General features: G+C 31.8%; 2 protein-coding genes across 7 annotated transcripts in view; both read left to right on the forward strand.

Moving 5' to 3' along the window:
* The first annotated feature begins 2,768 nt into the window (after positions 1–2,768).
* Positions 2,769–26,639, forward strand: part of LOC107436303 (speckle-type POZ protein B-like) — a 35,091-nt gene continuing 11,220 nt past the window's right edge. For 2 of the 6 annotated variants that reach the window (XR_006225756.2, XM_043047398.2), the window contains exon 1: positions 15,590–17,338. Coding sequence is in view for 2 of the 6 variants with exons in the window: in XM_043047398.2 (XP_042903332.1) it covers positions 15,802–17,310 (1,509 nt within the window). In the remaining 4 variants the exon portion in view is untranslated. Of the gene's footprint in view, positions 4,926–15,589; positions 17,339–17,365; positions 17,881–25,074; positions 25,480–26,639 lie in introns of those variants that run through there. The other 4 variants (XR_011636111.1, XM_071177313.1, XR_011636110.1 and 1 more) reach the window with 3 other exon arrangements.
* Positions 12,680–26,639, forward strand: part of LOC122270362 (speckle-type POZ protein B-like) — a 48,125-nt gene continuing 34,165 nt past the window's right edge. The window contains exon 1 of the transcript XR_011636113.1: positions 12,680–14,215. The gene's annotated coding sequence lies outside the window, so the exon portion shown is untranslated. The remainder of the gene's footprint in view (positions 14,216–26,639) is intronic.

A 26,639-nucleotide genomic window follows, 5' to 3' on the forward strand; every position in this document is an offset into this window, starting at 1 on the left:
ATGAAGAAAAAAGTATAAAATAGGATTAGATAAAAATATTTAATCTGCAGAGATCGAAATGTGCATGTCACACTTCTTGGTTTCTACCCTTCTCCTTCCCAGTAGAACAACGATGTCAAGCCTCACAATCTGCGGGTGGGTGATTATTTTGATCAACTTAAAAAGGGACCGAGGGTGTGCGGAATCGGGCTTCGTTAAACTATTCTACAATAACGTGCTCGACTTCACGTACAGGTCATTGGACTACTATAGCGGGGGAGCTGAAGCTCAAAATTGTGATGGCACGTCTTCGCATCATCTTCATGGATGTTTTCCCAATCATCACCAATGGTCCATTGAGCGAGCCGTGGTTAAGGGATCAGAACTCTCGCCTCTCAATAAGATGACCCGGTTTCGAATCCTAGCGATGGTTGGTTGATACAAATTCAGCTTCCAGCTCACATCGACCACATTGCTAATGTAAAATATACTTGGTGAAAAATGAATCAGGGATCCGTTTAACACCGGATCTCGCCTTGCTTTCAAGCTAACAGTGGGAGGTTTATCCTGGTTNAAAACAATGCATGCCTATCCATAACTAAAGAAAAAAATTAGATGTAGATAAAGAATATGTAACAAATTCTAAATAAAATAAGACATTATTATAAACATGAAACAAGAGTTAAAAATATTGACGCTTAAATTTTTATACATCAAAATTAAAGATAACTTGACCATTTTGAAACTTTTTTTATAGCATTTAATGCACTTAACTCGTAAAACCTACTGATACCCCGTATAAAGAAAACTACATAAATTAGGAATAAGTCTCTTAAAAGCGCTAAATAATTTTATTTATGTCAATAAACAACTAAAAATCTTGCCGTCTTAAATTAACATAGGAAATGCCATTTAAATGGATCGTTCAACAGAATGTTTGGAACGGAGATTGGAAGGACGCGTCGTTTGACGTCATGAAATACGTCATCACTGTCCCTGTCTATAAGGGTTAGTTCCATCTAAAAGTCCACCACGAATTCTAGTTTCTCCCTTTGCTTGATCCAAGAGTTCTCTTGTCATCTGGATTGGCCTCAAAATCCCAAGGCTGCGGAGTTGACGATTGTAGACCTAAACTCAAAACTGGAACTACCGTCCAACAACGGTTATAAAATAAAATAAAACTCATTGTGCAGCTTTAGAGCAGAATAATTAAGCAAAATATGCTAGGCCATTCGGCATATTTACGAAAATTTATTTTTTTCTCATTTTATTGCGAAAACTCAAATAAAATTCAAACTTAATTTGCTTTTTTTCTGAAAAAAAGAGAACGCTTAAGTATTGTTCTAGGTATTCATTTTTCACTTCTTACACTTTCTTCTACAAAGCTAATTCCCTCCTTGCCGTCGAAAAGCCCATATGTCAATCGCATGGAGCTCCGATTTCCCCATAAAAATGTGCCAGTTTCATCAGAAATTGAGACATACCAATCGGCTACTCTTCAAGCACCTCTTCGCACTTCTTTTATGAAAATTCAAAAGGTGAAACAAAGAATAGGGGGATATAGTTTGGTTAGTTTTATAGACGAATACAGCATGAAGTTATGGAAAAAAAGTTGGAATTAAATTATATATTGGAGAAACTTATCTTAATTTCTAAATACATACAAAATTTCCATGATAGATAGACTCTGTAAACAATGTTTAACTTAAGGGAAGTATCATACTTTTGATTATCATTCAAAATTTAAGATATAAGTTATTGCCACTGGCACTAATTTCTCAGAAAATTATTACCAGCCTTGCTTTATACTGTCATAACACAAACATTAAATGATACATTCTGTTATTTTATGCAATACTGGAGAAATGATTAAAGAGCATTTCAAATATAGAAATGTTATTGATGCGGTAATTATGCTTCGTGTTATTTTAGACCAAAATTGAAGAATTATTTTTTGCATCCTTTCATTCAGTTTAACGAAAACTATTACGTCACTGTGAGTTAGTAAATCAGAATTCAGCTCGAAATGTACGTTTACAAAAATGAACATGCCTCGAAATGCATAGTTACGAAATGGACATAACTCGAAATGCGTGTTTTCGAAGATGGACATAATTCGAAATGCATGGTTACGAAAATGGACATAACTCGAAATGCGTGTTTATGAAAATGGACATAACTCGAAATGCAAGGTTGCGAAATTGAATCCAACTCAAAATGCGCGTTTACAAAGCTGAGCACAGCTCAAAATGCATGCTTACGACAATTGTCAAATCTCAAGCTCTATCCACTTTCGTAAAAACACATTTTGAGCCGAGTCCATTTTCATAAACATGCATTTGGAGCCTTGTCTAGATCTCACCGACATTTAGCGTGAGAATTACTTACCCTCATTCCCGTAAATGAGTAATATGTTCCTGATGTTTTACAATGCATTTGATTATTTTTTTGTATAACCCGAAAGGTTAATCTGTATATTTTAATCTTTTATTAAAAACCAAATTTAAATTATAAGATAACTGGAAAGATAAAATAATTACATACCTGATAGTAGGCTCAATGTCAATATTTATATAAAGTAGTATCTTTCTTCTCTTCCCTTGCTCATGTGACTATCTATCTATTCGGTATTTGACGAGATTTACCTATTGCCAATCATTTAATTCGCGAGATAATGAAAAATTTTGTCTTTATCTTAGCTGTGAATTAAGTTATTTGTCTTTTTTATGTTTACTTATCAAATGGTTCATTATTTATTGATTAGATAAATAGGAAAGCTATAGCTCAGTGTAGTCAAGGGGCTTATAGAATGAAGAATCCTCAATTTTGTGACCAACAGGCTGATCGTGGGGATAAGGTTAGCATTGCGCTCATGCCGCCTTTACTCCCTGGACAAGCTGATACCTATCAATCTGATGGGCCTAAGGATCGAACTCCAGTTTTCATAACATTTAAATGCCTAATTTATTGACCAATTACTGCTTATTTACTGGAATAATTATGTATGAGATTGTTAGGCCTGTAATTAATTAGTAGAATATAGTAAGTCAAAATGATAGCAACAAAATAACTTTTTATAGAAGCAAATGAAAAGCAGGCAAATACAGGGTTAGGTTAAATTAGAAGTTTTATTTGGCAAAATGATTATTTTCCCCTCCCAAAAATATGCGGTTGCGGTGACCCTGTCACAAAATGTGATAATTTTAAAAAACCCATCTCTCCCCTTTAAGTGTGACATCATTATGAAGGATCTTAAAATGAAACTTTTTCATCGGGAGTAGCAGATACCAGATATCAGTTAAAAAAAGTGTAAAAAGCAAATCTGAGAATGTGGATATTTTATCACGTGCATGCATTACATGATATGAGTAACTACGTCAACAGATTAGAAAAAATAATCAGTTCACGAACGGCAAAATTGAGGTAAGACCAATTTTCGTTTAGATTTATATGCATGGAATAAAAAGTATTTATCACAGACAAAAAAGTGAATTTTCGCATGATTAGGTTTGAATCATGTCGAACAAAACTGAAGGAATGTTTACGTTTACTTGGAAAGTTAACAACGTCTACAATTTATTTGAACTAAAAAGTGAATACCAGAAAACGAGTCCCATAGTTGAGGCTGAAACATTGAAGGGAACTAAATGGTATTTAAGAGTATACCGCCGTGAATCATCACTTCCAGGCTGTTTTTCGTGTTCTCTGCGCAGGCTATATGACGACGGCAAATCTGAAAACATTTCTGTAACATATAAATTAGAACTGATTGATAAAGATGGGTTTATTTTCAAATCTATCAGAAAGGAAAATATCACTTTTTCACAAGGATCTAGCAGTGAAGTTGACAGTTTTCTAGATAATAATTCCTTGAAAAAGTATTCGAAATTTTTGGGATTACCTTCTACGATGCTAACTGTCCGCTGCCACATAACAGACGCAAGCTACAAAAAACAAGCAATGACGGTGGAAATTCCAACTGCAATCTATACACAGTGGAAAATTAATATTCCTGGTCCTGAAAACTGGACGAAGAAAATAAAAGTTCCATTTCATGAATGCAGTCATATAGATATTATTATGCATGCTTCCGATGAAAGAATCAACATAAAAATTGAAAAAGTGGATTCGTTTCAACCTTATAATCTGAAAATCGCAATATTGAATAATGAAAATCATAAAATAGATTGTGAATTTCCAAAAAAAGTCGTCGAAAACCAGAAATTTGAGACCTGGATTGAAAAAAGTCAACTCATGGACAAGTCATGCTTTCACTTACCGTATTCGTTCACTCTGGTATGTTCCATGACAACTTCTGATGGAAATTCAGATTCAAGTGCAGAGAATTGGAAGCAGGATGATTCTTTTCCAAGTATAAAGGCTTCTCCATTAACTCTGCAAAGAGATCTCAAGAAAATGCTATTGAACGACATGCATAGCGACGTAAAATTGAAGACACATGACAAAATCATAGCTGCTCACAAATGCTTGCTGTCAGCCCGATCTCCCGTGTTCGCCACCATGTTCGATCAAGATATGTTGGAAACTCAGACTGGCGTAGTTGATATTCTAGATGTGGAGAGTGATATTCTGCAATCATTTTTGGAGTTTCTGTATACAGACACGATAACCGATACCGATTGCGAGGAAATTTTGAAACTGATGTTAGTGGCAGATAAATATCAAGTTGACGAACTGAAAGAACGATGTTCACAAATACTGACTACAAAATTGAGCTTGGAAAATATTTGCCATGTAATTTCTGTTGCTGAAAGGGTAAATCATCCAGAACTAAAACTGTCTGCATTCGATTTTATAAGAGCAAATAAAAAAGAAATCATTTCGTCCACTGTTTGGTCAGAGTGGATGAAAAAGAACATGGAATTGGCTAACGAAATTTTAATGAAAATGATTGCCGATTAAAACCAAAACAACTTTTTATAAAAGTGAGTAATTCTTTTTTTATAAATTTATATCATTGCTAGAAATTTATTTATTTAGAAGGCCTTTCATTGAGATATCAAGTCTATTTTATGTTTAAAATTAAAAAAATTTTTTTATTAAAATATCGATGACGCTATAACATAGCACACATTTCTATCATATTTGACATGACTTCCCAGGGTGGGGCATGGACTATATTCACCAAGATTTGAAATATATTTCCCCAAGACAGCCTACTGTTTGACCCGGACTGTCAATCTTTTCTTCCAATAGCTTTAAAATCTAAATCGAGACTAGAATCGAGTCATAGTGGTTTTGCCCTTCTTCTTTTTCGATTAGTCCGTTTAGGTTTCTTTTAATCCATTCTTTCTGATAATATCAGAAGCAAAGTTAATTTTTTTATTTGATTTTGATATTCTTGATAATATGGGACTCTTTAAAAAATTTATAAATTTCTGAGCTAAATGTCTTCGCCAGAGGTCATTTTATCTAAATTAGCAAAAAAAAAAAAAAAAAAAAAAAAAAAAAAAAAAAAAAAAAAANCCTCTCAAGAACTTTTTTTCTTCAAAAACTGCTATTTTTGTTATCTATTTATAGTTAGAAGCTAGTTGTTTTAACCTTAAATTAGAACTAGTCTGATGGTCTGTTTTATAGATTAGGAACTTTTTTTTTTTGGATAAAAGAAGAGTTTTCAATAAAAGCGTTTTATTGCTGAATGAAACGTGCATACCTAAATGCTTTTGTTAACATTTATTGACCATACAGTTTAATAAACATATAGAATTTACAGTGTATAATCAAATTGATTGTTAACAATGTATTAAAAAATTGATTGTTAATAGTATACTATAAAATTGATTGTTAAAATTGCATCATATGTTCGCAGTTAAAATTTTTATTATACGAAAATTGACCTAGTTGCGATTACTTTAAAATATGGTTTCATGAAGATAATATATTTGCCGTATTTTTTAAGAAATGAAAGTTATAAAAATATGACTGAAAATGAAAATTAGCTGTCACTACATTATGAAATTCATTTCTTACCAAAGCATTATATGTTTGCCGCTAAAATGTTTTTCATGCAAGGAATTAACCAAGTTGCAATTTGTTGAAAAATATGGTTTGGTTTTACGTAAAATTAAATTTCCCCTCCGCAGAGGATCAAAAATCTGATGGCATGTCTTCGGATCATCCTCCGGGATGTTTCCCAGACCGTCGCCAATAGCCCATTGTGCAGCTCTAGTGCGACGTAAATTAACAACAACAACAACAATTTACGTAAAATTTGCCGTATTTTTTTTAAATAAAAAAATTTGGAAAATAAATATAAAAAAAGAAAGTGAAACAAACTTTTTGTCGACTATCATATCGTAAATTATAATTTTTTGAACTTTTTTTTAAGAAAGATTCACTTATTCGATGATTAACCGATTCACGAAAACGAGCGAACCAAATCTTATCTCTCGTCAGCATTGAGATGATAACATTCAATTCTTGCGTTTCGAAAGATTTATTGTTTTCCCAAAATATAAATTGATAATTGTTGTGTCGTGAATTCCCCTGAAAAAAAATTTAACCTTCCATGTTCCGTAATAAATTATCGAATATTTAAAATTCGTNTCTCAAATATTTTATTCAATAGACTTACTATGTTTTCAGAGGGAATAATAGGAGAGTATCAAAGTGGTTTTAGAAGGGGAAGATCAACTACTGAGCAAATTTTTACCATTCGGCAGATATTGGAGAAAACGAGAGAATTTGGAATTGATTTGCACAACCTGTTCATTGACTTTAAAACCGCCTATGATAGTATTAACAGAAAAGCTCTGATCATGGCAATGAGAGAATTTAAAATACCAGAAAAATTGGTGAGATTGATTAACCTAACACTAAGTGAAACTAAAATCATGGTAAAAATACAGAATTGTTTATCAGAGCCATTAGAAATAAAAAATGGTGTGCGACAGGGAGATTCTTTAGCCTGTCTCCTCTTTAATCTAGCATTAGAAAAGGTAATAAGAGATTCAAAAATCAATAACAGAGGAACTATATTTAATAAGTCAATACAATTGTTGGCTTTTGCTGACGATATAGGAATTATTGCTCGAACACCAAGAGCACTTGAAGAGGCCTTTATTTCTTTAGAGAAAGAGGCCCTGAAGATGGGTCTAAAAATAAATGAAAATAAAACTAAATATATGCCTTGTACTAAAACAGCCCACAGGAGTACCCATCTAAAAATTGGGGGACATTCATTCGAGGTAGTGGACAGCTTCACGTATTTAGGCTCTGAAATAAATAACAGGAACGATGTAACTGCAGAAATACGAAAGAGAATCACAGCAGCAAATAGGTGCCTTTATGGATTAAGAAAGTTTTTAAGATCAAATGTAATCAAGAGAAAAACAAAGCTGTTATTATTTAAAGGCCTCATTAGGTCAGTTTTAACATATGCTTGTGAAACATGGACATTGACTCGTGCAGATGAAGAAATGCTGAGCATATTTGAGAGAAAGATATTGCGGTGCATTTTTGGAGGAATTAATAAAAACGGTCAGTGATTAAGAAGATCAAATTTAGAACTCTATCGATCATATAATGAACCAGACATCATAAGATTCATTAAAGTCCAAAAGATAAAATGGGCAGGCCACTTAGTAAGAATGGAAGAAGACCGTATTGTGAAAAAGATTTTTGATACCCGGCCGACAGGAACACGTAGAAGGGGCAGGCCAAATCTCAGATGGCTAGATACCCTGGAGAAAGATTTATCTATATTAAAAATAAAGAATTGGAAGTCCATTGCCAAAAGAAGGACAGCTTGGAAAAAACTACTGGAGAAGGCCAAGGCCCATCCTGGGCTGTCGAGCCAGTGAGGAAGGAAGGAAGGAAGTTTGATATTTACTATAATACTAAAATCTAATAGTTTTTGAACATCTTGAAAAGTAGTGCCTTTTTTTCCAGTTACTATTTACATTTCAAATTTAAGGACTTTTATAGCATTTGTAATTCCGATAGAAAGTGCAACGTAAGAGAGTTTTATTTTATTGATGATATTGACTGAAAAACGCCGAAAACGATTCTACTGCACCAAAAACAATCTACGGCATTAAGTACTCTTGATAACGAAATTGAATTGTGTTTCATACTTTTTTTTTGTCGTGTCTATGAAATAGCCGAATCAAATGTTTCCATGCGTCTTGATTCAATGCGTCCATGCGTCATAAAGGTCTATCAATGACGGCAAGACTCCTTTTTCTCTCAGATTAGCACTCATTGCTGGACACTTAAAGATGTGGCATGGTGTCAGCTGCGTATCTGGGCAGTTTCCACAATTCCTATATACTTTCTTGCCCTCTTCTGTCCATCTTCATGCCTCTGTGGTGATTGGTTCTCAGCCTGGCTATAGTTTTTGTTGTGGATCTATCTGCATTTATATTACAAATCATGTGCTTCATTGGAATAGGTTTTTTTCTTAGTTTAGATTTAGCAATTGCATTTGCATTCTTGGATGGAGACGTTACTGTCATTAATGTTGACATTTCTGGCATCCTTGGCTAATTTATCTGCATTTTCATTGCCTGCAATGTCAACGTGTGCAGCAGTATCCACTGAAGAGTACAGATTATGTTTAAGTCCTGAAGATCATGAAGGTTTGAAATGATTAAATAGATATATGAGTCCCTTTTTAAAATTGCTAGGACCGCAAACTTCAAGTCGCAGAAGATAACAAGGCCCTTTGCTTGCTCAGAGGTGGGAAGGGCTTTATGCATGTCAAGGGCCTCCAAAATTGCCCGTAGCTCGCAGGTGAAGTTAGAGGCTATAGCGCCTGCTCCAAATTTGCCTTGTTTAGGGGAATTACTAAAAGTAGTTAAAAACACTCCGGAGCCTCCATGTGTGATAGTTTCATCAGAGGAACCACCTGAATATGTATGTACAAAGTTCTCTTTTGGAAACTGTTCAATTGTCTTGAGTCCTTTTTCTTTAATGATATCATTATTTTCGATTTTATTGCATGGCTCCAAGAGGTCAGTGTGGATATTTGTGTTCAGTGGAAGCCTTTTGTGGAGGATTGGTTCTTGTAGAATGACATATTTGTTGTGCTCAAGGCCTACGCTTGCTCTGATATCTCTATCGTATTGCATGAGTGAAGATCGTTTCAATCTTATCTTGGCATTCCATTCATCGAAGGTAATGCGGGAAATATGTTCAGGTACGCGACTTAGCTCTTCGTTGGTGAACTTTATCATATTTATTTTCCTTCTCCTTTAAAGACTTTCTAGACCACACTCTCTGATTATCTTGCCATTGTTGGTGGAAGACACGGCACCGGTTATTATCTTTGCTGCTCTCGCTGATTCATACTTAATTTGGCACAAAAAGAAGAAACAAATTAGAGAATAAAAAGTCATTCAAACCATAAAAAGGTCTCCTGATAAAAAAAAAATACATTTAAAATTTACATTATTCGAATAACATTTGAAATTTTAAGATAAGGATTATTAAATAATAAGGTAACCTTATAACATATTTAAAAATGCCTATGAGGCCTACGTATTTAATAATACTTGCTTGCAACCCATGATAAGGAAGCCTCAAACGAAGGTGTTAAAACAAACGACAGAGCTGAAAAAGATCTAAAATGAAATTTTGTTTACTCAAAAGACGCATCATCTATTCTCTACAATGATTTACATACAAGTCTTCGTAATAGAAGACTTGTAGTTTATTGAGTTTAAAGTTATTGTCATTTTAGTGATAATCACCTTCTACTAAATTTGTTATTTGAAATGGTGCAAATTATTTTGGATGTCATTGTCTTCTCCATGAGTTCTTCAGAAAGCTCAATAAATTTCGTTCTGCTATTGTGCCGTAGCAAATTTCGACCAATCACAGACAAACACTTTATAACATATTTTGGAAAAGAGACTTAGGAAAACATATTTAGGAAAAGCCTGCTTGTTTAATAATGCTTGCTCTCAACCTGCTATTGTGCCGACACAAATTTCGACCAATCACAGAGTGAGTGATGCTCACATGACTTTTTCCTATTTTTTAGTTTAGTTTTATTTAGTTTCTCATTTATTTTTTAGTTTTATCACAGTTGTTTAGGCTGAAGTGGGATCACTTTTTTCTTTTTATGAATTATAAGAAAGAGATATCTCTGACTTAAGATAGACTGCACTGATGTTTTTTCTTTAAGTACAACTGTCCGGTATACATTTTTTCAATATACCCAAGATTTATGGTGTTTAGCAGTAAACTAAAGCCATTAACCGTTATAAATTTGTTCGGTTTGCCCTACTTTAATATCCTCTCCTTTCTGTAAAGTTTATGTTGTTGATATTAACCAGAAAATATGAATTAGTTGAAAAGCCAAACTGATATCAGATTAGATCCTATAAAGTGACGCTGTTGTAAAAAGTCAGCGAAGCAATTGTGAGGATATTTTACCAGAGATTTGTGCAACAGCCTTACTTTTTAACAGATTTTAAGCTGTGGACAATTTTTCTTAATAATATGAATTCTTTCCTTTTAAAATATTGATTTACTCCAGTTAACATCGCTATCTTTGAAATAAATCAATACTTTTTTCAACAAAAAAAAGTTTCTAATCTATGTTGAATCAAGCTAGAGGTCGTTGGTTTAAATCAAATATTTTTTGTAAGCGAAATCAATAATTAAAAAATTTTCAAAACATTTTAATATTAGTCTAAGTTTTTCATAGGTTTTCATATTTCCAAAGTTTATCGCGACGAGTGAATTTGCGAAATTACATTAGAACTTTTAAAATTGACATTGTTAAAGCAATAATATACTCATATATTTTTTTGGAAATTTTTTGAATTCAAATAAAGATCAAAGAAAAAAATTAATGCGATTTTTCTATTTATGTACTTGAAAAAAAAGTAGTTATTGAATAAGGAATTTTCATGAGGGTAATGAAAGCTCTACCAGTTCCTAATTTTAAAACACTATCCTATCTTTAGAAAACACATTTTATTTTGATATTGTAAATCTATTATAAAACTAAAAAAATGAAAAAACACAAAAAGAATTTATTTATTAAAAAAATATAAACATGTTTATTCCAACTTAAAATGAGGAAACTTGTTTGTTAAATACTTATAAATAAAATATTTTTAATCTATATTGTTATAAAGTTATATAGTCATTTGTGTAAGAATTAGGTAGCATAAATATTCCATTTTTGAATGCTTAAATCTCTTTCAAATATTATCGTTCCATCTGAAATGCATAAAATCAATAATTGTTTTGGAAGTACAATTATAATAAATGGCACCAAGCACCAGAATCGGCTAAACTGTGCTAATCGCAAACATTTTATAAATTAAACACTGTTATAAAGTGTATCCAATGGGACGAAGTGACACCACGAGGCTTTCTTGAAGTCGTAAAATAGTGGTTTTAGTAAAGAAACTCCTTAAGAGTAGACCAAATACGACAAGCTCTCACATTTTAGTTGTGCCAAATATTTCCATTTATTATAATATCTAGAATAGCTAATATAAGATTTGTTCGGAATTAAATCATTCTATTTCCGACACAGTAATCGTATGAATAAATCCCAAGAAAAAGATGAAACATTCCACTTTTAATTAGGATATTCAAGATGCTGTTAGGTTGTTCACTACGTCTCGATGCCTTGTACAGTTGCACTGTTATTTGAAAATCCGATGATCAGATCAAAAATTAATTCTATGATATTTTTGGGGAGGTGCCTCAAACTGCTAACAGTTGTCACAAATATCCATTTTATTAAATGACAATGGACAGCTTTTGAACTGTCTATAATACAATTAAATATATAACCTGTAAAAGCCTTCAAAAGAGAGATAATTTCATGTAATTTTTTTTTAATAGTACATGTGGGGAAAAAGCAGTTATTGAATAAAGAACTTTCCGGGAAAAGCTTTCTGATAAAGAAAGTTCTTCAGTTTTAAGTTATAAAACAAACGCTATCGCCAGAGCTGTATTTGGTTTTGATATTGTAAATGAAATTCTGTCTCTTCAAGTGCATACAATTTAAAAAAAGGTAATCAAGGTGACAAAAATAAAGTTGTTTGATGATAAATAAAGAATTATTTTTATAGCATTCTTATTTTCCTCGAATTGAAGATTTATTTAAGATTGTGCCAACCTACCGTTTAAGTTAAAGAAACATAAATATTTATTTTATTATTTCGAAAGTTTTGCTAATTTTAACTTAAAAAAAAAGAATTGTGCCTTTTTGTGTTCACCTATTTTCAGTAGTTAATAATGAATCATTTTTATTTTGTTTTCAATAATATTGAGTCTTAAATTTGTATGTATGAGACATTACTGGAAATCAATTTTCAATGTGCTATTAGTCTGTGTTGTTTCATCTATAATTATATTGATAAAAGGCAACTAATTTTAAAAAATTTAAAGCATTTTTTTAAAGTATCGTAAAAAAATTTCGAGCCTAGCTTCAAACATATGTACTTATAGCTCATTGTTATATTATTTTAAATAACGGTTTAAATTAAATATTATTATTCTAAAACGAGCTATTGTTATTAATTTATATCATTCTTGCTCATTATGCTATAAACCATGCACACACAGTCGCTAAATATGTAGTAGAAAATAAATCTCAAAATGTTGATATCTTATTAAGTTGATATCTTATCAATGTTACATGATAGTAGCAGTTACGTCATCAGAGAAAAATTAATCAGTTCATAAAAGGTTGATATGTAGTAAGAATCATACAGTTGTCGTTTAGGGAATAAAAAGTATTAATTTCAGGCTTCAAACACTGTAAACTTTTAAAGTATCAAAGTTTTTAGCATGTTTAACCAAACTGAAGAAGTGTTTACGTTCACTTGGGAATTTGACGACCTCATTGATTTATTAAATACGGTGGGTGAATACCAGAGAGAAAGTAAAATTGTTGAGGCTAAACAACTGAATGGCACAAAATGGTATTTAAGAGTGTACAGATGTCAATCACTAATTGCAGGCTGTTTTACGTGTTGTTTATGCAGACTGAATGACGAAGACAAATCTGAAAATATATCAGTAACATATAAATTAGAACTGATTGATACGTATGGGAAGATATTCAAATCAGTTGTAAAGGAAAATATCACCTTTTCAAGAAGATCTAGCAGTGAAGTTGACAGTTTTCTAGATAGTAGTTCCTTGGAACAGTATAGGAAATTTACAGGACTCTTGTGTCCGACATTAAATATTCGCTGCCATATAATTGACGCAAGTTACAAAAAACAAGCAATGACGGTGGAAATTCCAACTGTAATCCATACACAGTGGAAAATAAGTATTCCTGGTCCTGAAATCTGGTCAAAGAAGTTAAAAGTTCCATTTCATGAATGTACTCATATAGATATTATTATGCATGCTACCGATGAAAGAATCATCATAAAAATTGAAAAAGTGGATTCGTTGCAACCTTATAAAATGAATGTATCAATATTGAGTGATGAAAATCGCAAAATAGATTGTGAATTGCCAAAAAAAGCCGTCGAAAACCAAAAATTTGAGACTTGGATTGAAAAACGTCAGCTTGTGGACAAATCATGCTTTCACTTACCATATTCCTTCACTCTGGTATGTTCCATTACTACTTCAAATGGAAGTTTAGATTCAAGCGTTGAGAATTGGAAGCAGGACAATTCTTTTCCAAGTTTAAAGGCTTCTCCTTCAACTCTGCAAAAAGATCTCAAGAAAATGCTATTGAACGACAAGCATAGCGACGTAAAATTGAAGGCACATGACAAAATCATAGCTGCTCACAAATGCTTCCTGTCAGCCCGATCTACCGTGTTCTCCACCATGTTCGATCAAGATATGCTGGAAACTCAGACTGGCGTTGTTGATATTCTTGATGTAGAAAGTGAATCATTTTTAGAAAGTGAATCATGACTCTGCAATCATTTTTAGAGTTTCTGTATACTGATGCGATCCCCGTTACCGATTGCGAGGAAGTTTTGAAACTGATGTTAGTGGCTGATAAATATCAAGTTGACAATCTAAAAGAACGATGCTCACAAATACTGATCACAAAATTGAGCGTGGAAAACATTTGTCAAATAATTTCTGTTGCTGAAATGGTAAATCATCCAGAACTAAAACTGTCTGCGTTCGATTTTATAAGAGCAAACAAAAAAGAAATAATTTCGTCCTCAATTTGGTCAGAGTGGATGAAAAAGAATATGGAATTAGCTACCGAAATTTTAATGAAAATGATTGTCGATTAAACTCAACACCTCTTTATGTGAAAGTGAGTAACTCATTTTTTATAAATTTATATCATTGTTAGAATTTTATTTATTTCGAAGTCTTTTCGTTGACATATCAAGTCTACTTTATTTTTAAAGTAAGCAATTGACTTGTTTTTATCAAAATATCGATGACGTAGTAATATAGCAAACATTACTATCATATTTGACATGAATTCCCAGGGTGGGGCAAGGTCTTCTTCTGAATATTTCACTAAGACAGCCTTCTGTTTGACCTGGACTGTCAATCTTTTCTTCCAATAACTTTAAAATATAATACCACAGAATCGAGTCATAGTCGTTTTGGCTTTCTTTTTCGATTAGTAAAGGGCTTCTTTTAATCCATTCTTTCTGATAATATCAGAAGCAAAGTTAAATACTTTTTATTTTATTCTAATATATTCCTGGTGGTGTTGGATTGTTTTAAAAATTTAAAGTTTCTGAGTTAAAATGTCTTCGTCAGAGGCCATTTTATCTAATTTAGCCACATACAAAAAAAACTCTCTTAAGAACCTTATTTTTAAAAAACTGCTATTTTTGTTCTCCATTTTTAGTTAAAGGCAAGTTATTTGAACCATAAATTAGAACTATACCATTAGAACCATAAATTAGAGGGTCTGTTTAATAGATTAGGTACTTTCTTCTGGATAGAAGAAGAGTTTTCAATAAAAGCGTTTTAGTGGTCAATGAAAAGTGCATACTTAAATGCTTTTGTTAAAATTTAGTGATCATTCAGTTTAGTAAATATATGGAATTTAGAGTGTATTATAAAATTGATTGTTAACATTGTATTAAAGATTGATTGTTAATAGTATATTATAAAATTGAGTGTTAATAGTGTATTGTATGCTCGCAGTTGAAATTTTCAATGTACAACAAACTGACCTAGTTACGATTACTTGAAAAATATGGTTTCATGTAATATATTTGCCATAATTTTAAAAAAAAAAGATATAGAGATATCAATATAAGTGAAAAAAATTGAGATTCAGTTATCCCCACTTAATAAAATTGATTTCTAATCAGTGCATTATATGTTTGTAGCTAAAATATTTTAAACGCAGCGCATTGACCAAGTTGCAATTTGTTGAAAAACATGGTTTGATTTTACGTAATATTTGCCGTATTTTTTAAATAAAAAAATGTAAAAATAAATAATAAAAAAAGCAAAACTGTTGTCGCTATCATATCTTAAATTATAAATTTCCAAACTTTTTGTTTAAAAAGGTTCACTTATTCTATTATTAACCGATTCACGAAAACGAACGAACCAATTCTTATCTCTCGTCAGCATTGAGATGATAACATTCAGTTTTTGCGTTTCAAAAGATAATAAATTCTATTGTTTGTTGAAAATATAAATTGATAACTGTTGTGTCTTGAATTCCCCTGAAAAAAAATTTAACCTTCCATGTTCCGTAATAAATTATCGAATATTTAAAATTCGTCGAATCAACGTTCTTCAAAGGAAGTCACTAAATATATAGCAGAAAAAAAATCTAAAACTTTTGATATCTTATCACGTGCATGTGTCACATGATAGTAGCAACTACGTCAGCAGAAAGAGAAGAATTAATCAGTTCATGAAATGCTGATATGTGGTAAAAATGATATAGGTTGTCGTTTATGGAATAAAAAGTATTTCTTTCAGGCTTCAAAGACTGTAAATTTTCAAGGTATTAAGGTTTTCATCATGTCTAACGAAATTGAAGGAGTGTTTACATTCTCTTGGGAAATCGGCTACATCAATGATTTAGTAAATAGAAGAGATGAATACCAGAACGAAAGTCAAATTGTTGAGGCTGAACAATTGAATGGCACAAAATGGTTTTTAAAAGTGCACCGATATCAATCACCATTTCCAGGCTGTTTTTCGTGTTCTCTATGCAGGCTATATGAAGACGGAAAATCTGAAAATATATCAGTAACATTTAAATTAGAACTGATTGATGGAAGTGGGAAGATTTTCAAATCAGTCGTAAAGGAAAATATCTGTTTTTCAAATGGATATAGCAGTGGAGTGGACCGTTTTCTAGATAGAAAATCCTTGGATATGAAAATGACGCAATACATTACGAATCCGACATTAACTGTCCGCTGCCACATAATTGAAGAAAGCTTCAAAAAACAAGCACTGGCGGAGGAAATTCCTACTGCAATCCGTACACAGTGGAAAATAAATATTCGTGGTCATAAAAATTGGACGAAGAAAATAAAAGTTCCATTTCATGAATCTACTCGTATAGATATTATTATGCAAGCATCCGACGAAAGAATCAACATAAAAATTGGAGAAGTGGGTTTGGTACAACCTTATGAAATGGATATATCAATATTGGATGATAAAAATCGCAAAATAGATTGTGAATTGACAAAAAAAGCCGTCGAAAACCAAAAATTTGAGACTTGGATTGAAAAAAGTCAGCTTGTGGACGAATCACGTTTTCACTTACCGTATTCGTTCACTCTGGTATGTACCATTATAACTTCAAGTGCAAATTTGGATTCAAGCTCTGAGAATCGGACGCATGAAGATTCTTTTCCATGTTTAATGGATTCTCCTTTACCTCTGCAAGACGATCTCAAAGAAATGCTATTGAATGACAAGCATAGCGACGTTCAATTGAAGACACGTGACAAAATCATTGCTGCTCACAAATGTTTGCTGTCAGCCCGATCTCCCGTGTTCTCTAAAATGTTTGATCAAGATATGCTGGAAACTCAGACTGGCGTTGTTGATATTCCGGATGTAGAAAGTGAAACTCTGCAATCATTTTTAGAGTTTCTGTACACTGACACGATCACCAACACTGATTATGAGAAATTGTTGAAACTGATGTTTGTGGCTGAGAAATATCAAGTGGATTACTTGAAAAAACGATGCTCAGTAATACTGATGTCCAAACTGTCTTTGCAGAATGTCTGTGAAGTGGTTTCTGTTTCTGATATGGTCAATCAACCGAGTTTGAAACTGTGTGCAGTTAATTTTATAAAAGAAAACAAAAAGAAGATTCTATCCTCACCTGTTTGGTCAGAGTGGGTGGGAAAGAACATGGAATTAGCCAATGAAATTCTGACGAAATTGATTGATGTTTGAACCGAAACACAATGCAAATTTCACTTAAGTAAGTCATTTTTTAATTGTAAACTTTGTGAGGTTTTGCAATTTCAATAAATTGCATATGAAAATTGCAGATTTGGGACAATACTATAACGGAGTATATATATTAAAATAGTATTTAAGATGTTGGTTATTAATTTTAATTTCATAATTACGTTACTCATTTTAACAGTTCATATTTAAAAATCAATTATAAACTCTCGCCTTATCTTAGTAGTATCTCGATATTAGTCCTGAAAACAAGCACTAGGCAATTTAACGAAAAAATGCGACTTGAATAAACAACAGAGCTTTTTCTTAAAACTCATTTAATGATACAAGTGTAACAATGTAGCAAGAGTCTCTGTAAAACCGAATTTTCATTAAAATGTCTCCATTCAAAATTTTGATCTTTAAGAATCCATCAATTTGGGGTGGAAAGACCCAAATGGAAAGAAAGTTCGTTCGAAAACTTAGTTTTAAAGTTCGAAAACTTTAAAAACTTTTGGCGTATTCGTTAAATGTATTTTCCCTCCCCTAATATTTTTATTTAAAGTTCTTCAATATGTGAGTATGCTTAACTAAATTTTCTCAAATATTTGCATTATTTTTATACAACTTTTGAGTTACAACTTTTGTTATTGTATTATTTCACTTATTTTATTATATAATTGTATTGATAATTAATTGAAAGGATAATTTAATCCAAGTGAAAAAAAAGTCTGCAATAAGTGGCTTTAAAGTGAAAAGGACCGATCAATTCACAGACTAATTTATTTCGAAGAAAAAGCGGCTGCAAATTTATTAGTTTATCAGTCACTGGTTAGTAACTGAAAATTTAAATTTTCCTTCCATGGTGTATCGTGTACTTAAAACTGCTTCATCTGTTTCGAAGAGTGGTTAATTTATCACCTATTCTTCGTTAATCAGCTTTATACTCTAATATGTACAATATGATAGCTTGCGCGAATCTAAATTTATTTCGACAACTTAATAACTTGTTTACTTTGAAAATGACTTTTTAGAGTTAATTTTGAGTTCGAACAGAAAAATTGCTTTTATATCATCATGTTAAATTCAAATCTGAACGCTGGTTCAAAATTAAAACGACACTTCTGCACTCACTTCTCATGTTATTTGAATGAGAAGTGAGTGCAGAAATGTCGTTTTAACTTTGAACCAGCGATATGTTCTCGTTACAGTTTAACATTAAAACGTAAACTGTGCATTTTAAAACTCAAGTGCATAAAATTCAACTTGTAATATGAATATTATGGTTATTTAATATTCGGATTAAATAATTAAATTAATTCGTTTTTTAGCCTTTAGGATTAAATTATGATATTACTAATTTTGCCAATATATACAAATTTTTAATTCAATAAAATTCAATTATTACTGTCTATATGGTATATAATCATCTACATATAATAAGGTTAAATTTTTAAGTTTAAAATAAACTATTATCAGTGATATCATGGTAATGATTTTTATATAGCTTGTGATAGTTATGGTTTTCATGCAGAATTACATTTTTTAATTCTACTAATTAAATTTGATTATGATGATTAAAGGTTTTTCATAATTAGTTTATCTGTAATATCTTCGAAGTATAAGGCATTTTTTAAGATGCGATGCTAAAAATGGCACATGAAATATTATCAGATAATATCTCATATGCAAATTTGAATTATATTTACTAAAAATTTAAGTTTTAACAAAATTAACTTAGTAAACTTAAAATCTTTTGTAAATACCTAATTAAAACAAGTTTTTCTTGATCTTTGAAATATGCTGATAATAATGATAAATTAAAATCAGATGAATAGTATACTATTTTTCTAAATTAAAAAATGAAATGCAGTTTGATAAAAACTCACTTCAAATGACAAACAGTTTGTAATTTAATTCTTAAATTTAATTACTCTTGGTATCATTGTAATTATAGTTATTTTGAGTGAACAGAGCAAAACTATTCAATAGATATCTCTTTTTAACCCTGTAAGCCCGCTAGACTGGTACATACATTTAAGTTAATAGTAATTATATACCCAATCTATAATTAAATTATATTAATTATCGCTTATAAGCTGGCCCTTATTATGTCACTTCTTTCTTCTTTTAATGATCCTTTTCATTACTTTTATAACGTTTTGAAAAGAGTCTGCAGAAGTTGTGTGGGTTAGCGTTAGATTTTACAAATCTGCTTTTCTTCTTTTACAACAAATTAATACCGCTGCATCTTCCTGTTTAGATAACTTTCAGTAATGTTATTGTATTGCTTTTCTTACTGACTTCGCATTGAAAAAATACACTTTCTAGGAGCACTTTTTTATGTATGAATAGAAATATTTCTCAATTTCTAACAATCATGCTTGTCATCAATCATAAGTTTACACGAAAACTATTAGCATTTATGCTAAGATTTATTCATGAAATTATTCTAAAATTGAGGTGAAGAAAAAAATCGCTTTTCACAATTACCACTCAAACGTTAAGAGTAAGACATTCTAATATTGATTGATCTTCCTCATTCCTTATAATATCCGTAAACCAAGTTTCATTGAAATGACATTTGATTACTAACCCTAAGAAAAAAATTAGTTTTTCACAGATATAACGCAAATTTTTCAGAGTAAAATGCTCTAATGGTAAAAGTGGCCTTCCTCATGCTTCAAAATATCAGTGAAACAATTTTCATTCACTAATAATATGGATAAGCGGTATAAGATATATGGTATAATTACGCATCCGTAACAGTCAGACAAACAATAAATTTTTAACTCATGCACTTTTAAAAGTGAATGATATTATAGTGTTAAACCATGACCCCTTTAAATTTTCTGCAACCTAATATGGTTGTTAAAACCTTATTTTGTATTTAGGTTGATCCACTTTATGCTGTAGATACACCTGAACTGAAATCGAGATCATCTGAGCACCTGAATATGGCATTACGAACGGACAGTGTCTGATCACATAATCTAATTCAAAAGCCTCACGACCAATTGTTGTTGTACCATGCCTGTTTGGGTAGAGGTGTGCGATTGTTCTTGTTTTCCAATAGCCACACCATACTTCTGCCACAACATACGTCACACCCGTTTATACGGCGGACCCATTCATACATCCATTCATTCATCCACAGATCGTAATTTTGACCTGAAACAGAGAGCGATCAATCTCCAATCCGTTACCGCCAGAGGTATTTATTTGTTTATGGGAACATGGAGGACTTTTGCGACTCGACAGATTTAACGTGCATCAGTCACTTTACTACATGGGGAATCTTCGGCAGTCGAGGTTTGAACCCACGAACTCTCGGACATGAGCCCAGCGCCCTACCGACCTATCCCGGCCTACGACCAATTATTTCTCCACAGTAAATTAGACCGAAAGTGTTACAACCGGACCTGATCCAATTATTGTCTGAAGACGTAAACAGACTGAAAAATGTTAGTATCTTCTTTAGAAGAGGAAACTAATTAAAACCTTAAGAGGGAACTTGAAGGCCGCGCTTAATCTTTGAAGGCAATAACATCGTATTGTGGTTCTATGTATAGATATTATGGCTCAACGTTAAACTTGTTTTTTCTAGTATAGATGAAATAACCCAGGGATTCTCTGAAGGTATTCCGCGGAAAAGTCAGTTTGTTAGGTTTTTTTCTGTTTCTTTTTTTTTTAAAACTTGTAATAGGTTTACATACTATATTGTACAGGTTTATATCGAATAAGCGTTTATTTTTTTTGAAATATTTCGGTTAGTTTATTGAAATTAATGAAGTAAAATTTCAATAAAGGAAGACAAATTTTAAAATAGATATACATATTTTTCCATTAACAATATACTGAATAAATTGCCAAAAAAATATGTATTTGCGACTGATTACATCAGTATTTCTCATCTAATAATAAAGTGCAAAAAAATCGGAAGTTAAAAGTCCAAAAATCAAAAGAAATTTTTTTTTTTTATGAGCATTCACCCAGTTTATAACAGTTCTTCTTCAAAGACCGTAATTCAGCTTATTTTACTCAATTTGATTTATGCATGGGCCAAATACTACTAGCGTTTCCTTTAGCCAAAGAAAAAGATTTCTTAGCTAAAAAAAAATTTATACCCACTAAACTAAGCACCTTATCATAATTCAAAACTATAAATCTACTGTTTTTCTTTTTACAATAAAGCTTTATTCAAAGAAATTCAGAGAAAAAAAAACATATTGAAAAAGAAATTCCAAAATCTTGTATTTCTTTATCTTATGCATCACATGAGGATGAAAAAAAAACGTAAAAAAAGAGAATTACTGCACAAAAACGATAAATACTTTTGTTCTGCTGATGAATAGTTCTAGACTTTGAACATGGAAAGTTTTTACAAGACTATTTATTTTATCGTCTTCATTGCCAAACTCTTACACTGGTATTAAATGATTTAAAGCATTTATTTTATGTTATATTGGCCTGAAGGAGTGTTTTCGTTTACCAAATGTGTGAAAAATAGCCAGTTACTTCAATTAAGGCTTTTAGGAACTATCGAAGGTTATCGATTCAGTTTTTAATTTCATCATTTTCGATTACATGACTGTTAAAAAACGATCCTCATTCACTCAGTTATTTATTTCGATTCCATAGGTTTTTAAAAGAAAACCCCTATTTAATTTGTGCTCTGAGTGACTCAACGAGTGTTCCATACGGTTACTAAGAATTTTAAAAGAAAATTCTAATTTAATTTGTGCTGGGTGTGACTCAAGGAGTGTTCCATACCATTCCTAAGGTTTTTAAGAGAAAATCTCCGTTCATTTTGTGTTCCGCGTGGCTGTTCCATACGATTCCAGAGGTTTTATAAAGGAAAAAATATCCAGTTAATCTGTTCCGTGTGACTAAAGGGGTATTTTCGTTCATTAGATATGCTATCAGTAGTCAGTTAAAGGAATAGAAGAGTGGTATTGATCGTTTGCTGATTCTTATCGATTCAATAACTAATTACATTAATTTCGATTCAATATTAGTTTAACATATATAAGAAGTAATTTTACTTAATTATGGCTACTGAGACTAAAGTATTTACGTTTACTTGGACTATTGACAGTACTCAATTACTTATATTAAAGAGTACAAGAGCGATTGAGAGTCCTATTGCTGATGATGATATAGTTCAAGGAAACAAATGGTCTTTAAAAATGTGCAGGAGATCCCCTCTGTCAGATCATATCAATATTCACTTGGAGAGATGTAATTTGGATGAAGCTATAAAAGATGTATCGGTTTCATTGAGTTTAGAAGTTGTTAATTCGGATGGAACTTCCTACAATATTGCTAATGAATCATATACATTTTCGAAGCTTTTATCACCTGCAGTCGATTTTTTTATTACAGATAAGAATTTTTTCTCATATCTAGGAAAAAGAATGGAAAAAATTAGTGCGAGAGACAAATTGATGCTGCGTTGTCATATAACTCACGAAGAACAGCATACTTGCAGCAATCATGCAGCCATTCAAGCGCAGATGGAAAATAAATATTCCTGAGATTTCGATTGTTTCAGAGAAATTAAAAGCTTCCTCTCAAGAAAATATTCTTTTCGACATAATAATATCCGAGTCCAGTGAAAGAATTTACATAACAATTGAAGTGGATTTTAATTTGTATGAGCTGAAAATAATGGTGCTAGATGATGAGGAAGTGGAAATCGACATTAAGGATCCAAAATATATACTCGAGTCTACTCAAAGATTTGAGACTTGGATCGAAAAGTGGCAAGTTGCGGCTCATTCATGTTTTCATTTAGCTTATTCGTTCAACCTAATATGAGTTATTTCTGCTTACAGTGGAGTTTTGGAATCGATTGAACGTGGTTCGTTTGATGATCATGGTGATAAATATGCCCTTAAAAAATGACTTCATCATTCTTGTAACAAGATTTAAAAATTATGTTATTAAGTGAAAAGCATACCGACGTGAAATTAAGCATTGGAGACCTCTTTTTACTAGCCCACAAATGCTTGCTGTCAGCCCGATCTCCAGTGTTTGCCACCATGTTCGATCAAGATACAGTGGCAGTCAAAAGTATTCGTACAATGAATTTTGAAGTGCTCATCGCTTCATAGTATTTTATTAATTATACTACGTCATTAAACACAGATACCAGGCCTTGTATCCTTTATTTTTGAGCAATTTAATCAAAAGAAGTTTTCTTGTAAAACAATTACAGAAAAAAAATATAAAAAATAGAAATTAATTATCAAAACTTTTGTGTCAAAAGTATTCGTACACTTAAGAAATTTCCCTAAAATTATATAGTATATCACAGTTTAATACTTAGAAGGATACCCTTTCGCCTTAATTATTGCTTTCATTCGACTTGGCATTGAATCTACCAACTTCTTTGTAATATCTGGTGTAATTGATGCCCATTCTTCCAATATGGCGGTTTTCAGCTGATTTTTATTTTTTACTCCTCGATTTTTGATTTTGTCGTCTAAAATACTCCACAAATGCTCAATAGGATTCATGTCTGGTGATTGTGGAGGTGTGTTGAGTCTTTCGGGAGTGTTATATAATACCCAGAGCTTAGCATTATAAGCTGTATGCTTAGGGTCGTTGTCTTGTTGAAATATATAGTTAGTTTGAAGACCCATTTGTGAAGCGCTAGAATTTAAATTACTTTTTAGAATGTCAATGTACTTTTTGTGATCCATAATCCCATCAATGATGTGCAATTTACCCACTCCATGTGCGCTCATACATCCCCAAACTAGAATGTTACCACCGCCATGCTTTACTGTCGCACTCAAATTTTTTGGTTGTAGCTCTGTATTCTTTTTACGCCACACAATTTGTCTGCCATCAGATCCAAACACGTTAAACTTGCTCTCATCCGAGAATATAACCCTGTTCCAGAAATCAGGATTTTTATTAACATGCTGTTTGGCGAAAGACATTCGTTTCTTTCTATTAACTTCCGACACAAAAAACTTTTTTCGAGATACTCGACCATGGAATCCTGATTCGTTAAAAGTGCGGCGTATAGTACTTACCGAGATCGAAATTCCCTGTTTGAGGAGTTCTGCTTTTACTGCCGGGGCACTCAATTTTGGATTTTTCTTAATCAATCTTACGAGTAAGCGTCTGTGCTTAATGCTGAGAATTTTTGGGCGTCCACTTCGTGGAATATTTTCAACAGTATTGCGTTGGCAATGTCGATCTATAACACTCTGCACTGTAGATCGGGGTCTTCCAATAGCAAGTGATATCTTTCTTAAAGAGTTACAGTTATTATGTAGTTTCATTATCAGTTTTCTTTCAGCGAGAGAAGTTTCTTTTCCCTTCCGAGCCATCTCAATTTAAAGCTGTATGATTGACAACCAAAAATGCGAGTTTCAAAGCTAGTAAACATAAGAATGAAACAGATAAAGCGGTAAAAGTAAGAATAATATAAAATCTCGCCAAATATATTCCCACAAACGATATTTGGTGCACAAATTCTCTTAATTTTATTATTTTACAACTTGAAATGTGGATGTACGAATACTTTTGAAGCACGAGGTTTAGTGGTGAGATTCAAATTCTCACTCTATCGAGGAGCTCTTTATGACCAAATTTAAAACTTTTCTCTTAAAAATTCAAATCATTCATGCAACAACTTGAAAAACATTAAGATTTTTTGAAAATTTCAATTAATTTTTACGCAATTTCAATTTTTATTCACTTTTGAAGTTAGTAATTTAAGTGTACAAATACTTTTGACTGCCACTGTATGTTGGAAACTCAGACTGGCGTTGTTGATATTCCAGACGTGGAAAGTGAAACTCTGCAATCATTTTTAGAGTTTCTGTATACTGACACGATAACCGAGGCCAATTGCGAGGAAGTTCTGAAACTGATGTTAGTAGCTGATAAATATCAAGTTGACAACCTAAAAGAAAGATGCTCACAAATACTGACATTAAAATTGAGCGTGGAAAACATTTGTCATGTAATTTCTGTTGCTGAAATGGTAAATCATCCGGAACTGAAACTTTCTGCATTCGATTTTATACGAGCAAACAAAAGAGAAATAATTTCATCCTCTGTTTGGTCAGAGTGGATGAAAAAGAATATGGAATTGGCTAACGAAATTTTAATGAAAATGATTGCCGATTAAAACCAAAACAACTTTTTATGAAAGTGAGTAATTCTTTTTTTATAAATTTATATCATTGCTAGAATTTTACTTATTTCTAAGTCTTTTCGTTCTTATCAAGTCTATTATATTTTTAAAATCAGCAACTGAATATCGATGACGCTATAACATAGCACACATTACTATCATATTTGACACGACATCCCAGGGTGGGGCAAGGTTTTCTGCTGAATATTTCACTAAGACAGCCTTCTGTTTGATCTGGACTGTCAATCTTTTCTTCAAATCGCTTTAAAATCTGAATCGAGACTAAAATTGACTCATAGTGGTTTTGGCCTTCTTCTTTTTCTAATAATAAATGGCTTCTTTTATTCCATTCTTTCTGATAATATCAGAAGCAAAGTTAAATTTTTTTATTTTAGTGTAATATTCTTGATGACATGGGGCTCTTTAAAACAATTATAAGTTTCTGAGTTAAAATGTCATTCATTCAGATTTTATTCAAGGCCATTTTATTCAAATTAGCTACAAAAAAAGAAAACCCTCTTGAGAAACGTTTATTTTGTTTCAAAAACTGCTATTTTTGTTCTCCATTTTTAGCATGAGTTAAAACTAGTGTGATGGGCTGTTTTATATATTAGGAACTTTTTTTCCGGATAGAAGAAAAGTTTTCAAAGAAAAGTTTTTATTGGTCAATGAAAAGTGCTTAATGCTTTTGCTAAAATTTATTGATCATGGAGTTTAGTGAACGTATGAAATTAAGAGTGTATTATAAAATTGATTGTTAACAATAAAATGTTTACATATCAAATTTAAATGCGATGGATTTCAATACGTTAAATTATAAGCAGACAACATAGTTTTTTATGATAAAGTGATATTTGTTATTTCCTGCAATATTAAAATCCAATAGTTTTTTTAACGTCTTGAAAAGCAATACTTTTTTCACCAGTTTCTATTTATATTTCAAATTTAAGGATTTTTATGGCATTTGTAATTCCAATAGAATGCGCAACGCTAGAAAGTTCTATTTTATTGATTGTATTGACTGAAAACCATCGGACGATTCCATAACCATAAACCATTAACGATTCTGAAGCGCCAAAAATAATCTACAGCATTTATATATCTCGTGATAACGAAATCAAAAGGTGATTCATACTTAATCAGGCTCAAAAAGAAGGAACAAATTAGAGTATATGTC

The sequence above is a fragment of the Parasteatoda tepidariorum genome, chromosome 2 (genome assembly GCF_043381705.1).
Source record: "Parasteatoda tepidariorum isolate YZ-2023 chromosome 2, CAS_Ptep_4.0, whole genome shotgun sequence".
Taxonomy (NCBI): Eukaryota; Metazoa; Arthropoda; class Arachnida; order Araneae; family Theridiidae; genus Parasteatoda; species Parasteatoda tepidariorum.